The sequence below is a fragment of the Phyllostomus discolor genome, chromosome 6, assembly GCF_004126475.2.
Source record: "Phyllostomus discolor isolate MPI-MPIP mPhyDis1 chromosome 6, mPhyDis1.pri.v3, whole genome shotgun sequence".
Classification (NCBI taxonomy): Eukaryota; Metazoa; Chordata; class Mammalia; order Chiroptera; family Phyllostomidae; genus Phyllostomus; species Phyllostomus discolor.
The window spans coordinates 68,753,862-68,770,060 of record NC_040908.2 but is presented as its reverse complement, the minus strand read 5'-3'; the positions used below and the strand labels follow the sequence as shown (position 1 = coordinate 68,770,060).

At 35.8% G+C, this 16,199-nt stretch overlaps 1 protein-coding gene across 2 annotated transcripts in view; it reads right to left on the bottom strand.

Annotated features, from left to right (window-relative positions):
* The window catches only part of TMEM131 (transmembrane protein 131), a 220,997-nt gene that overhangs the window by 153,435 nt on the left and 51,363 nt on the right, over window positions 1-16,199 (bottom strand). For both annotated transcript variants that reach the window (XM_036030067.1, XM_028517772.2), the window contains exon 3: window positions 4,481-4,521. In XM_036030067.1, coding sequence (XP_035885960.1) covers window positions 4,481-4,521 — 41 coding nt within the window. The remainder of the gene's footprint in view (window positions 1-4,480; window positions 4,522-16,199) is intronic.

The window sequence follows — 16,199 nt, the reverse complement described above, 5'->3', positions numbered from 1 at the left end:
AACTCACAAGTGTTAGAGTGGCCGTTATCAAAAAGGTAAAAGATATCAGCAAACCAAATCCAACAGTGCACTAAAATTATCATATACCAGGATCTTTTCTTGGGATGCAAAGTTGGTGCAATATGCGCAAATCAATGAACATGATACACCACATAAACAAAATGAAGGATAAAAAAATCATATAATCACATCAATAGATGTAGACAAAGCATCTGACAAAATCCAGCACCCATTATGATAAAAAAAAAGTGGGAATAGAGGGAACATACCTCAACATAATAAAGGCCATATATGACAAACCCACAGCCAACATCATTCTCAAGGAGGAAAAATGAAACACATTTCCCTTAGGATCAGACACAAGACAGGAATGTTCACTTTTACCACTCTTCTTTAATACAGTCCTGGAAGTCCTAGTCACAGCAATCAGACAAAAAGAAATAAGAGGTATTTAAAGTGGAAAGGAAAAAGTGAAACTGTCATTATTTGCAGATGACATGATCCTGTATACAAAGAACTCAAAAGATTCCACCAAAAAAAATCACTGGAACTGATGAATGAATTCATGCAGGTAACAGGATACATAATTAATAATCAGAAATTGGTTGCATTTTTATATACCAATAATGAACTACCAGAAAGAGAAACTAAGAAAACAACCCTATTTGTGACAGTATGGACGGACCTAGAGGGTATTATGCTCCATGAAAAAGTTAATTAGAGAAAGACAAATACCATATGATTTTACTTGTAAGTAGAAGCTAAAGAACAAAATAAATAAACAAAATAGAAACAGACTCACAGACACAGAGAGTGGACTGGTTGTTGCCAGAGGTGAGGACCTTTGGGTTTGGGGGAATGGGTCAATGAGGTAAAGGGATTTAAGAAGTACAAATTGGTAGTTACAAAATAGTTACAGGGATGTAACATACAATACAGGGAATGCAGTCAATAATCCTGCAATACTATGTATGGTGCCAGGGCCAGGTGGGCAATGGATATATCAGGAGAGCACTTTGTAAAGTATATGACTGTTTAACCACTATACTATGCACCAAAAGCAATGCAAAATAATATTGAAAATAATAAAAAAGAAAGTTTTATAAACAAAAAAGATAAAAGTGCTGATGAGGATGTAGAGAAAAGGGAACTCTTACACATTCTTGGTGGGAATGTAAACTGGTACAGCCACTATAAAAAGTTTCCTCAAAATATTAAAAATAGAACTACCACAGTATCCAGCAATTCTACTTGTGGTTATATATCTAAAGGAAATGAAATCACTATGTCAAAGAGATATCTATATCCTATGTTCACTGCAACATTACTTACCATAATAACCAAAACATGAAAATGACCCATGTGCCCATCAACGGATGAATGGAAAAAGGAAACCCTAGCCCTGGCCAAGTGGCTGAGTTGACTGGAGTGCCATCCCATACATTAAAAGGTTGCAGGTTCCATCCCCAGTCAGGGCACATACCAGGTTGTGGGTTTGATCCTGCCTGGGGTGAGTTTGGGAGGCAACCAATCAATGTTTCTTTTTGACGATGACATTTCTCTTTTTCTCACTCCCATCCCCTTCCTCTCTCACTAAAATCAATGAACATATCCTTGGGTGAGGGAAAAAGAAAAGGAAATCCTGCCACTTGCAACAACATGGATAGATGTTGATGGCATTATGCTAAGTGAAATAAGTCAGACAGAGAAAGACAGTACTGTATGATCCCAATTATGTAGAATCTAAAAAAAAAAACAAATAAATTCAAAGAAACAGAGAAGCAGACTGGTGGTTTCCAGAGGCAAGTGGTGAGGAGATGGGAAATAAGGAAAGATGATTAAAATGGCAAACTTCCTTCCATAAGATAAATAATTTCTGGGGTTGCAATATGCAGCATGGTAAATATAGTTAAAAAGTGTATTGTATTTTTAAAGTTGCTAAGAAGATTTTAAAAACTTCTCATCACATGAAAAAACTATAACTGTGAGGTGATATTAACTAAATTTATTGTGGTAATCATTTTGCATGTAGACATAAACAAAATCATTATGTATACCTTGAACTTATACAGTATTATGTATTGATTATATCTTAATAAAACTGGGGGGTAATAGTGCCTTTTGAAGAGCAGAAGTTTTTAATATCAATGAAGTCCAATTCATCATTTTTTCTTTTATGGTGTGTGTTTTTGGTGTCCTAATAAAAGTTTGCCCAGGTATCAAATATTTCTATTAATTTTTTTAGCTTTTACTTATAGGCCTCCTGTCTTTTTTAAGTTAATTATGGCTTATGTTGTGAGGTAAAGTTCTTTTTCTCCCATATAGATATGGTGCAAAATGTCAAAAAGCTTTTGAACAAGCTATTTTAAGTCACATGTGTCTTAGATCCCCTACAACTAAAACCTGAGGCTTTCATGATCTGATTCTAATAACCTCTCCAAGTGTGCTGCAAGGCAGCTTGCATTCTGTCACTTCTTCAACACATATACTTCAGGACCTCATCTGAAGTGGTGTCTCAACTATCCTTCACAACTCCCGAAGCCAAGGAGCACATCCAGAGCCCCAGCATTGAGGAGATACTTTGAGAAACTGAAAGCAGACTGTATCTCTTACCTCTCTTCAATACTCCTCCCTGCCATGTACACTCAGTCTTGCTGACTTCCCTCCCACACGTCTCCACTGGCATCTCTACTCCTCTTTTACCGCCTTTACCCCTCTAGTTCCTACTAATTCTCTATATTCCTCTTCTAGGAATATTGGCTAAAAGAGAAAACACAGGGATATTGCAGGATTCCATATTTGATATGAGACTAGTCAAAGAGAATGTAACACTGGGCTGGCATAAGATAAAATCAATTCAAACTGAAACTGCTCCTCTAACCTTGGGCACATCCCTTGGTTCTGTAAGTCTCAGCTTCCTCATGTGTCAAACACAGGGGCTCAACGAGACAACCTATTAGAGTCTCTTGTTCAGAATCATCTCTGATCATTTGATAACTTTCATCTCAGGGAAATTTTTGAACCCGAACCCAAACCCTGACACTTTTATAGAACAATCTGTATTTGAACTGAAAAAGAAAAAAAATCACAATTTCTATTCTGATACAACCATACTTTACAATTCTGTTGTTATACAACTGCACATTTTATTTTTTAATTGTTTTATTGTTGTCCAAGTACAGTTGTCTGCATTTATGATGATGAGTAAGATCACTTTCATAAATATAGTATAATTCCATAACTAACCTCTTAACTGCTGGTATAAAGGATTGGGAAGAAGCAAAAGATATCAAGTGTGCTTTTCTCAACACTAATTTTGCTCCAGATGGGTCAGAGAACTCTATGGCTCTTAGATGATCCAGACAAGGTGGCATCAGGCTAGACTACCAGTGGTCTGAAAACAATCCATCCACAGTCAAAAATATTTGGGGAAGGGTGAAGGATGGAAGGTGGCATTAAAATTTATAATTGTAGTAGCAGAGAAGTCTACACCTTACTGTTGGCAGTGGGTATGTTCTTTGGGTAGGGTTCATGAGCAGATCAGGTCCAAAGAAGCATATATAACATTAAGGAGAAGGACAGAGCAATAGGGAAGTCAGGATATTTAATCACAGATATGAAAGAGAAAAGAGCAAAAACAGTGATTACTAAAGGAATTTCATTATTATACATATTTATGAGGTAGTTCTAGTGGTCCTACTCTTAATCTGAATACTTGCTACTTCTTTCTCAAAATTTTCTGTTGATGCTGTCTGAACTGCACTAGTGTGAGGATAATCCTGGATGTACTTTAGTATCAAGGATCTTTGATTCACAGGAAGCTCTCCTCCCCCTCCAGAAACCAGTGGCAGGCCCTCAATGGATATTAAAATAAATCACGCAGTAGCATTCTTTATATTGTCTCCATAATAGATGTGAGAAGCTCCAAAAGACAGGAGAATTTGGAGGTGTGAAAGTTATCTTCAAATTCACATGCATGTATGTACTCTTCTAATACCTGAGGATAAAACAACTCCCCTGTAACTACAACAGATTCTGTGTTTAAAAGGCATCTTTTAGACCTGAGACTGGGTTTCACTGCTCCCAGTCCCCTCTCCCAGGAACCTGCAGGCAGACTGACTCTGGTGATACTGAGGGCAGCAACGGTCAATCAGTAACAGACCCGGGGGAGTCACTAGGGAGTTACAAAGTTGATTCTCACACAAAGCCATGAAATTTTAGCTATGAGTAAAAAGCCCTTCATATATGATGGGGGAAAAATGCTACACAATACATCACATACGAATTCAGATTTAAACCTGGCTTTCCATACACAATACTTAAATACATGATATAATGTGATTTATGATATGCTTCCACAAAAAAGTATGGGGAACGTTGTAGGAATCCCCCAGAAGGAACTGAAAGTATGTTAGTATCTTACTAAATCTACAGAATTTTATATGCCATAAAATATATATATACGTATTTCTTTTTTTACCTTTTTTGTTGATATGAACTGAGTCCAAGTGTTGTCTCTGTCTGTGAAAGGAAGAAAACAATGGTGAAAATACTAAAACAAAATCTTTATACTATAGACATATGAAATATCCAAAATATTTTATTGTACTTTCAGCTTTGAACTTATGCTCATTTGAATTTTCAGGTTAAACCCAATCCCCAAATCATTTGAAATGATTTGTCACACTATTATATACAGGTGCCCTCTGCTTTTTTTAGTTCATATTACACCACTTCGCTTCAGAAAAGACCTACATTAGTTACCTGTTTTCACTAACTGAAAAAACTGTAAGAGGATTTTTGCTTTTACAAAAAAAAAAAAAAAAGGCAAAAAGCTAAAATAGAGCTCAGAGTTTGTTCCGCAGCAGATGAAAGAGGCAGTGGCCCCCCAGCAGCGAGAGCGGCCCCACCACGCTGCTTCCCCAGAACCACCCTCAGCACCACACACCCAGCCCCACAGTTCTGAGCCCGGTCTGGGAGCCTCTGGGCCTTTTCTCTCCATTGAGTTTGTGTGTCCCTTAGCAAGCTGTGTCCTAGGGTATTAGAAAAACATAAGGGAGCTCTTAGGGTGTTACACCTTAGTGTAAAATTGGACATAATTAAGCATTTTGATCATGATGAACAAAATAAAAGATGTCCCTGCATTGAATTTTGGGTTTGGGAACGCTTAAAAAATTTTCTGTATATAAAACTGCTTCTCCACTTCACGCCATTTCGGCTTTTAGAAACCTCTGCTTTCAGGTAGTGGGGAAACCTATAATTAAAGTGCAAGAGTAATTTGGATTAGATTTTAACACACGTGGAAATAATACCAAGTAATGTGATTGACTTTTAAAAGTTTGCCAGACCAGGTGACGAGAAGAGTCCTCTTTACTACTGCTTTGTGAGACTACATGTGCCTCTCACTGTTCACGGCTCACCACCGTGTGCCAGGTACTGCTATATAAATTCCAGCCACTATAGAGTGCAAGGAGGAGGGGAATCATCTTAAAACTAAATGATATGTGTTATCCACTGAATAAAGAACTATGAAAATTCTGGAAAGGCACTGTGTCAGAGAATAAATAGGTGACATGCTTGAACACGTGATAAGGAAAGGCCTGTCTGCAGAGAGAACATTTACATTAAAGCCTAAAGGGTAAAAAGAGTTGCGTGTGGAAGCAAGATTGGGTGGTAGTGGAGAAAATAGCATGTGCAGAGGTCCTCATACAGGGAAAAGCCTCAATGTTCGAAAAACAGGCAGCAGGTCTACATGGCTGGAGCTTAGAGAGAAGGCAGAGAAAGAAGAGGAAATGAGCCTGGAGGGGTAAACAGGGCAGATTATGTTGTGCTCTGGTAAGAAGTTCAAATTGTGTATATTCTAAATGCAATACAAGGGGTCTGGAGGAGTAAGAAACAGAGACAGATGTGGTTTTAAAGGTACTATTGTGGCTTTGGCGTAGAGGACAGATTAGAGGAAATAAGAGAGAAAGCAAGAAGTTGAGAGGCAACTAATGAAGGAAATGAAGTGTTTCATAATGATGATGATGATGATATGATGTGAGCAAATGCTCAGACTTTGAGGAATACCACCAGTGAACTTATCCCAAAAGATTAGTTTCTACAGTATAATTAAAAAGCAGTAGAGCTGTGGCATCATTTTCCCCATTAACACATATTATTTTGAAATAGTATTTTGGAGAATATATATGAAGGATATATGGCAGATGTAAGAACTGTCCTTATTTTTCAAAGTGAATGCTTGGGTGAATGTCCGCTGTCTGTAATTTTCTCTAAAACATTTCAGCAATATAATTTGTGTGTGCATGAAAGTATATGTGTATATAACACAAATATGGAAAATGTTAATAACTGTCAGGTCTATCTCAATGGTAAGTGAATGGATATTCATTCTCTCAACTCTTCTATTTCTGTATTTAAAGAAAAATGTCCTTAAATTTTTATTATGGGCAAAAATATTTGCAAATCATATATCTGATGAAGGATTAGTATACAGAATATCATAAAGAACTGCCACAACTCAACAGCAAACAACAGAAAACAACTTAATTAAAAAATGGAGAGAACCTGAATAGACATTTCTCTAAAGAAGACATACAAATGGATAGCAGGCGCATGAAAAGATATTTATCATCACTGATCATTAGGGAAATGCAAATCAAAACCACAATGTGATACCACCTTACTCCCATTTGAGATACCACCTCATTCCCATTAGGATGGTTACTATAAAAAAACACACACAGAAAATAGCAAGTTTTGGTAAGTGGAGAAGTGGAGTAAGTGAAGTCAGTGATGTGGACAAACTGGAACCCTTGTGTACTGCTAGTAGGAGTCAAATGTGCAGCTACTGTAAAGAATGGTAAGGCAGTTCTTCAAAAAATTAAACAATTACCATATGATCCTGTAAATCCACTTCTAGGTATAAACTCAAAAGAACTGAAAGCAAAAAGCAGGGACTCATATTTGGACATCCATGTTCATAGTAGCATCAAAATAGCCAAAGAGTGGAAGCAACCCCAAGTGCCTATAACCAATAAGTGAACAAAATGTAATTTATACAACAGAACATTATTCAATCTTAAAAAGAATGAAAATTCTGATATGTTACAAAATTGTTAAACCTTGAAGACTAAGTCTACACTTATGCTAAGTGACATAAGCAGTCACAAAAGGAAAAATACTGTAAGATTCCACTTAAATGAGGTACTTAGAGTAGTCAAGTAGTCATAGGCAGAAACTAGAATGAAGTAGCAGAATGGCCAGGGTCTGGGGTAGGAGTAGTTAGGGTTTCAGTCTGGGATGATGAAAAAGTTCTGGAGCTGGATGGTACTGATGTGAAAACAAATGTAAACATACCTAATACCACAAAACTGTACACTTAAAAATGGTTAAAAATGTAACTTTTACGTTACTCATATCTTACCACACTAAAAAAAAAAAAAAAGCTATAGCAATCAAGATTAATGGAACAGGAGAAAGTCCAGAAATAAACTCACATTTGTAGTCATTTAATTTTCAACAAATGCATCAATGCAATTCAACAGAGAAACATATACCTTCTCAACATACAGAGCTGGAGCAACTGGACAAATCTACTGGGGGAAAAGTAAGCCTTTACCCTTAGGTGACACAAGGCACTTGAACTAAAAGTTTAGATGAACAGTAGTTCTAAGCATAAAAACTAAAATTATAAAGCTTCAAGAAGAAAACACAGATTATCTTTGTAACCTTGAAACAAAGATTTCATAAATGAGGAAAAAAAATCCCACTAGATATAAAAGAAGAAACTGATAGATATATTCACCAAAAGACATTGTTATGCAAGTGAAAAGGCAAACTACCCACTGAGAGAAAATGTTTGCAAATCACTTATTTGATTAATATATCCTGAATGTGTAAAAGACCCTGAATAAACCACTCAATTTTTAAAAATCTGCAATTATACAAATGTCATCTAAGCAGATGAAAAGATACTCTGTATCAGCTATTAAGGAAAAGCTAGCATAAATTACAACAATAAACTACACATCTATTATAATGTCCAAAATGAAAAAGACCAATCATACAAAAGGTGGGTGAGAAGGAGTAATGGGGACATTCTTTTATACATAGCTGGTAGGAAAGCAAAACAGCATCACCTCTTTAGAAGAGGCCCAGCAATTTCTTTCTTTTTTTTTTTTTTAAGATTTTATTTATTTATTTTTAGAGAGGGAAGGGAGGGAGATAGAGAGAAACATCAATGTGCGGTTGCTGGGGGTATGGCCTGCAACCCAGGCATGTACCCTGGCTGGGAATCGAACCTGTGATACTTTGGTTCACAGCCCGTGCTCAATCCACTTAGCTACGCCAGCCAGGGCACAATGTCTTACCAAGTTAAACATACACCTACACCATATGACCTAGCCACTGCACTCCTAGATATTTGCCCAGAAAAAATGAAAGCACGGGTCCATCCAAAGACTTGCAGATGAATGTTTATAGTAGCTTTAGTTATGATCAATCAGTACTTGGAACAACCCAAATTTCCATCAACAGGTGAACGAATACATGAAATGTGTACTATCTACACAACAGAATACTACTCAATAATAAAAAAGAATAAACTCAAGATTGGGAACTTTTCTTTTTTTCCCCATTAAACATTTCTTTACTGTTTTATAATAAATACATACCATTTTTTAAAAAGAATTTTAAAAGAACATTTGAGTGACAAAAGAATAAATTCTGATACATACAGAAACATGGATGAATCTCAAAATAATTATGCTGAGTCAGACCCCCCTAAAAGTACATTTTATATGATTCCATTTATATAAAGTAGTTTAAAACATAAACTAAGCAACAGTGACAAAAAGCAGATCAGTGTTTGTCTAGAGATGGGAAAGTGAGGGTTGGAACGATCACCAAAGGTCACAAGTAAACTTTCATGGTGATGGGTACATTCATTCTCTTGATTAGAGTGATGATTTCACTACAAGGTGTATAAATGTCAAACTTCAAATTGTACTCTAAGTCTACACTTATGCTAGGTGACAGTTTACTGTATGTCACTTCAAAAATAGCATAACCTAACAATTCTAGAGAAGCAAAACTGGTTCCCATTTGAGGTTGCAGAAAGGAGACTCAGGAAGTATATCATCCATGTACACTTTCTTGAGGAGGGGGAAAAAATCCTTCATGAAAACTGTCTGGCCAAAAAGATTACTTATGAAGAACTGCAAATGAGGAAGCTGTATTGTGAAAGATAGATATTTAAGGTAAAGGAAATGTGGAAATAAGGTTAGAAGAGTAGAAAGTAAATTTTTTGAAGTATAAGCCACAAAAATAGAAAAATCATTATTTAACTATAATAAAGAGTAAAATATCTCAGGACTTGCCCTGATATTTTACTGAAAGGAAGAGATCACCACAGACACTATTTTATTTCTAAGGTAATTTGAAAAATAAAGGTTTAAACATTTTAAATGTTTATCTGAAAATTAAGCCTCAAATCAAAAGAGAAAGCAACAAAAGGAAAGCATAAAAATTAGATGAACTGTATTAAACACAAATACAATATGATTAAATGAGATCAACTCATCTATTTAAAAAAAACAAAAGGATTGTATCAAAGAGGAGGAGAAGGAGAAAAGGCAAGCAAGGAAGAGTTACAAAGTAATAACCTTACATCTTAAGCAAAAATTTATATAAATTAACAGCAAGGAGAAAAAATGAAGAAAATGGGGGAAAGAATATTGCAACTAAAATGTAAGAAAAGGGCAAGAATAGGCAATTCACTAAAGAAAAACAATGGCCAACGACTAGACGAAAAGATGAACAGCCTCACTAAATAATGAAGCAGTCCCTAGAAGACACTGAGATTTCATTATTCACCATCTGACAGGCAGGCACTCTTGAACTTTATGAATTTACACCCAGACTAAGTGTCTATTAGGAGTACTCAGGGCCCTAAAAAATGCCCATACCATGGTTTTGGGGGGCTGGGGAGATTTTCTATCAAATATAAGACATACTTACGGTATTTCAAAGTAAATTTCACTGAATCACAGAAACTTAAATTTGGTAATTCTTGGCTTATTGCAAATGATCTTTTCACTGTGTCTATCTCAAAAGACAAGCACAGACTCCTTCCTACCCACAATTCAGAATCTATGCTGCTATTGCATGTAAGGGCTCCAGCCTCAGCCTAGCTCACTGCGAGGCTCCAGATGTCAGACCAATCTGAGCATGGTCTCTCAGAAATCATGCCAAACCCAAACAGGACCATATGGAGGAAAATGGAGTACTCTTACATGTGAATGGACCAGCCTCTGCAAATTTGTGTGTGAGAGACATGTTCTCAAATATTAAATTCTCTTATTACAAAAGTAACACATGATAACTTTCTCCCTATAACCTAGTAGTTTTACATTGGAGGCAATTTGGTCCTCCAGGGCTGTGTGACAACATCTTGATATTTTTGATGGGCACAACTGAGGGGGCTATGGTACTTTTATCTAAAGGGCAAAAGCCAGGGATGTTGACAAATACAATGCCAGTCTTTTTCTCCCCAAGAACTTACTGTATCTGGTCCAAAATGTTTACACTGCCGAGACTGAAAACCCTACTGTGACCTGAATTTTATAAAGAAATAGCAGTAATTTAGATTTTTCATTTGTAATGACATCAGCTTGCATTATAAGTCAAAGTGCATAACTGTCACAACTTTATGGAGATATCTGAATACACGATTGTATTTTATAGATAAGGAAACTAAGCCTCTGAATGATTCTAATTACGGTCCAGGAGCAAATGGTTAAGAGTCAGAACTCAGAGCCTGTACTGTAGTCTATTATTACATACTTATTATCATACATACCCTTGATAAGACTGTATGTGCCTAATGTTAACATCTTTTAAGTTTACATGGGCTGAAGTTGGCCATATTATTGCTAACATTTTAATGTCATATGTTATGCTATATAACTATTGAATAACATTTCATTTCCTTAGAAAAATTCAACTGAGTGAAATTTACCTCAGAATTACGCAAGCAGGGCTATTGTGTACAAGGCACTACATGTTTAGATATAAAGCAAGGGGTGTGCCAGCCTAGACTTTAAGATTCTTGATGGTACATATACACAGGTCAGTCATACCAGGGGCCACACTTGGCAGTATATTAGAGTCCCATACTGTGTAGCTTTCCCCAGGGCTATGCTTAAGAACCACTCAGTTTCCTTGCAGATGATTAGATCTGTCACCTCAGATATAAAATTACATACTTCTTCAAGGATTAGGGTATGGGTAGAGGATAGGATCCACTTTTGTTTAAGAAAATTAAACACGTCGCCTTGTCTCTCATCAACTACCCACTCTCATCCCCCAAAAGGTCCTCTGCAAATAATTCTCATCACTGAAAATGAACACAGTACCTATGAGGCAGTTTTAGAATCTTTAACTCACAAAATGGGTCTTTCTTACCTTTAAAAAAATTGTTTTGCTTATGTGTTTGCCTATGTGTATTTTTAATATAAATTTTTACTGAGATAATTGTAGATTCACACACAGCTGTAAGAACTAAAAGAGAGAGGTACATTTTACCCAGTTTCCCCCAATGTACCATTCTCCAAAAGCTATGGTGTAAGATCACAACCAGGATATTGACATTGACAAAACCACATATCTTGTTCAAATTTCCCCAGTTTCACTTATGTGTACTCATTTATGTGTTTGTGCACCTATTAACTTCTACACAATATTCTCACTGGCATAGGTTCATGAATCCACCACCACAGTCACGATTCATAATATTCCTTCATCACAAGGACCGCAGGTGCTGCCCTTTTACAACAACCCACCTTCTGCTCCCCCCTCCCCTAGCTCCAGCAATCACTGATCTGTTGTTCATGTCTAAAATGCTGTCATCTCAAAACTCACGTATGTGGAATCACACAAATACAACCTTGGGACTGGCTGTTTACTCAGCATAATTCTCTGGTGATTCATTCAGGTTGCTACAGGTAGCAAGAACTGTTCCCCCTTTTACTGCTGAGCAGTGTTCCATGCATGGATACCCCTATTTAATTAGTCACCCACAGAAGGGCACCTGGGTTGCTTCCAGTTTTTGACTACTTATTACAAATAAAGTTTCTATGAACAAGTCTTAGTGTGAATACAAATGTCCATTTCTCTGGGAGAATTCATAAGACTACAATGCTAGGACACAGGGTAACCATGTTTAGTTTCATAAGAAACTACCAAACTGTTTCCCAGAGTGGCATGCCACTTACTCACCAGCAATGTGTGAGTGACCATTTCTCCCCATCCTTGTTAGCACTTGGTGGTGTAATTATTTTGTGTGTGTGGCTTTAATCTGCATTTTCCCAACAGATGATGTTCAACAGCTTTCCATGTTCTTTTTGTCATTTGTATATATTTTTCAGTAAAACATTTCATGTCTCTGTTGCCAATGCCTAATTGCATTTTTTATTATTGTGGTGTTTTTAGAATTCTTTATGCATTCTAAAAACTCGGTTCTTTGTCTCTTAGTCTATAGTCTGACTTCTTAGCTACTTTGCAAGGTCTTTGGCAGAGGCAAGTTTTTAATTCATAAGCTTTCCCTTTATGGAGATTATACTTCTGTGTCAAGTCTTTGGTGTCAAAAACCCTGCCAATTTCTATATCCTAAAGCTTTTCTCTAATATTTTCCCTAAAAGTTCTACAGATTTATGTTTATATTTAAGCCCACAATCCATTTTGAGTCATACAAGGTGTAAGGTTTATCTGTATATTTAAATATGTTTTGGTGTTTTTTGTTCCTAGTTTTTAAAGCTAATTTTAAGTAAGCTAGTGAATCTTTTCTATTCCAACTTTTTAAAAATAGAGGGCTGGAAATGGTGATGTGAAGAGGATAGAGAGTCAAAATGAGGTGAGATGAAGAGGAGATAGTTTTGAGAAGCCTGAGGATTTGAAGTAAAAAACAAATAAAAACAGAGATGCCATGTTCAAATAAGAGCTCAGCTCTCACCAGCCCAGTCACCTTGGAAAATCTATGAAGAAAGAAGCATTCTTTCAACCACAGAGGGTACACAGAGACTAGCCTCTGGCCAGGACCTTCTCGTGTCCTATGTCTCCACCTCCAGCCCTAGGTAATCAACTGGACGTCATGAGAAATGGCTGCTTTGAGTGTAACATTTGTTGTTAAATTTTAAAACTGACTAAAATAAGAAAACAAAGCCATACCTGCAAAGAGAAAAATCACTTAAAGGAAATAAATAAATGTACTCATAGTTTAATATGCTCCCTTGTAATATGATCATAAAATCAATACCTATTTCATGTATTTTGACTTTGGGTGGTGAATATACAATAATGTACAGACGATATGTTATAGATTGTTCACCTGAGACCTATATAATTTTATTAACCAATGACACTTCAATAAATTCAATAATTTTTTTAAAAAAGAACTTAGAAGAGTAACTGGCATTTGGCAATATCCAATATAGTTGTTTATTATGTTTCCAAATTTCCCATATTTTCCCCAAGTTTGTATTTGTAATAAAAGTATCAAAAAAAAGATGAGTACTTTTACAATTCTGTTCACGTCAAACTAACATCTCCCTTCTGCTTTATCTTAAGAAAACCAAAAGCAGGGTTCCAAGACAATTTAGAGGTTAGTAATGTACAGTCTACAAATCAAATCCAGCCATCATTTTTTTTCCATTTTACTATTATACATAAGATAAAACCTACCTACCATATTAACCATTTTATGTGTACAACTCAGTGGTGTTAAATACATTTATAATGTTGTGCAACCATCACAATCCTAAAGCTCTGTACCTCCCAAATTTCCTTCACCTTGGAAAGGTGAAATTCTATACTCAATTCCTTTTCCTTTAGCCCTGGACACCCACCATTCTATTTTCTGTCTCTGGTTTTGACTACTCAAACTACTTCATCTGAGTGGAATCATACAACATCTGTCGTTTTGTGACTGACTTATTTCACTTAGCATACCTCCTCAGGGTTCATCTATGTTGTACCTTATGTCAGAATTTCCTACCCTTTTAAGGCTAAATAGTGTTCTATTGTACTTATAAACCATATTTTATTTACCCATATATCCGCTGACATACATGGGTTGCTTCCATGCTTTGGCTATCATAAATAATGCTGCTATTACCACGAATGTCCAAATATTTGACTTATTTGAGACCTTGATTTGAAGTCTTTTGGGCACATACTGAGTGGAAATTTCTGGTTCGAGAGATAATTATATTTTTAATGTTCTTAGCATCTTTCATACCATTTTCCAGTAGCAGTGCACAGGGTTCCAGTTTCTCCACATCCTCACCAATACACGTTATTTTCTGTTCCTTCTTTTTTTACAGTAGCCATCCTGATGGTGTAAGATGATATTTCATTGTACTTTTGATTTCTATTCCCTAATGATCACTGTTGAGCACCTTTCATGTGCTTATTGGCCATTTGCATGTCTTCTTTGGAGAAATGTTACTTAAGTCCTCTATTTTTAATTTGCTTTTTTTTTGCTCTTTTGTTGTGAGTTTTAGAAGTTCTCCATATAGTCTGCATATCAATCCCTTATCAGATATAATTGCAAATATTTTCACCCAGTCTGTAGATTGCCTGTTTACTTTATTTTTTTTTGATGCACACAATTTAAACATTTTCATGAAGTCCAACTTGTCTGATTTTTCTTTTGTTGGCTGTACCTTTGATATCACAGTTAGAAACAACTGCCAAATCCAGTGTCAAAAAACTCTTGTACATTTTCTTCTAAGAGTTTTATGGCTTCAGGTCTTACGTTTATATCTTTGATTCATTTTTGAGTTAATATTTGTATCTAGTGTTAGGTAAGGGTCCAACTTCATTCTTTTGCATGTGAGTAGTTTGTACAGCACCATTTATAAAATGACTACACTTGCCCATTAAATGGTCTTGGCACCATTATTAAAAATCAACTGAGTATATGCAAAGGTTCATTTCTGGGCTGTCTATTCTATTCCATTGGTCTATAGGTCTGTCTTCATGCCAGTTGTACCCTGTTTTGATTACAGTAGCTCTGTAGTAAGTTTTGAAATCAAAAAGTGTGAATCCTTCAGCCTTGATCTTTTTCAAGGATATTCTGGCTATTTAAGGTACCTTGAGTTTCTATATGAATTTTAGGATGGGTTTTTCTATGTTTGCAAAAAAATACTGAATATCAATGGATTTTGACAGGGATGGTACTGAATCTATTGACCACTTTAAGTAGTACTGGAATCTTAATAGTATTATTCTTCCAATTCATGAACATGGGATGTGTTTCCATTTATTTATGTTTTTTTTAATTTCTTTCAGCAGTGTTTGTAGATTTCATTGTACAAGTCTTTCACTTCTTTGGTTAATTTCTCAGTATTTCATTCTTTATAGTGTACTATAAATGGACTTATTTTTCTGATTCCTTTCTGGATTGTTCATTGTTAGTATGCAGGCACACCTCAATATATTGTGCTTTGCTTTACTGAATTTTGCAGATACTATGTTTTTCATCAACACTAAGGCAAAACACTCCACCAGCAAAAAAGATTACAATTCACTAAAGGCTCAGATAAATTTTAGCACTTTTTAGCAATGAAGTTTTTTTTTAAATTAAGGCATATACACTACTTTTACTAGAAATATGCTATTGCACACTTAACATATTGCAGGATAACATACACATAACTTTTATGTGCACTGGGAAACCAAAGAATGTCACGTATCCTCACTTTATTGCAATATTGAAATTTGCTTTATTGCAATTGTACATGGAAGGCTAAATATATCTCAACTAATTCAGCCTCCATCAGTGAGAAGTCACCCCTGTTGCAGTCTTCTCAAGTTACATGTATGCCTGAACAGTTTCAGTAACAGAAATTTACTTCTCCCAGGGAACCCTATTTGGTTCTGAAATTACTAGCCTTGATTTTAATACTTTTGCTTAAAGTTGACATCTTTAGAGCAAAACTCTTTAAAAAGGTGTATAATCTTCAATGACCATTTTAACATGCAGACATTTTAAGATAGTAAATCTCTTTAGTTTCTTCCTCTTATTGCAGTCTTTTTCTACACTTTGAACTTTTTTCTTTGCATGCATGTATAAGAGAGAAACTATTCTTTTGAATCATTTCCCCTGCCTAAAGTATGTTTCTTCAGCACTTAGTTTA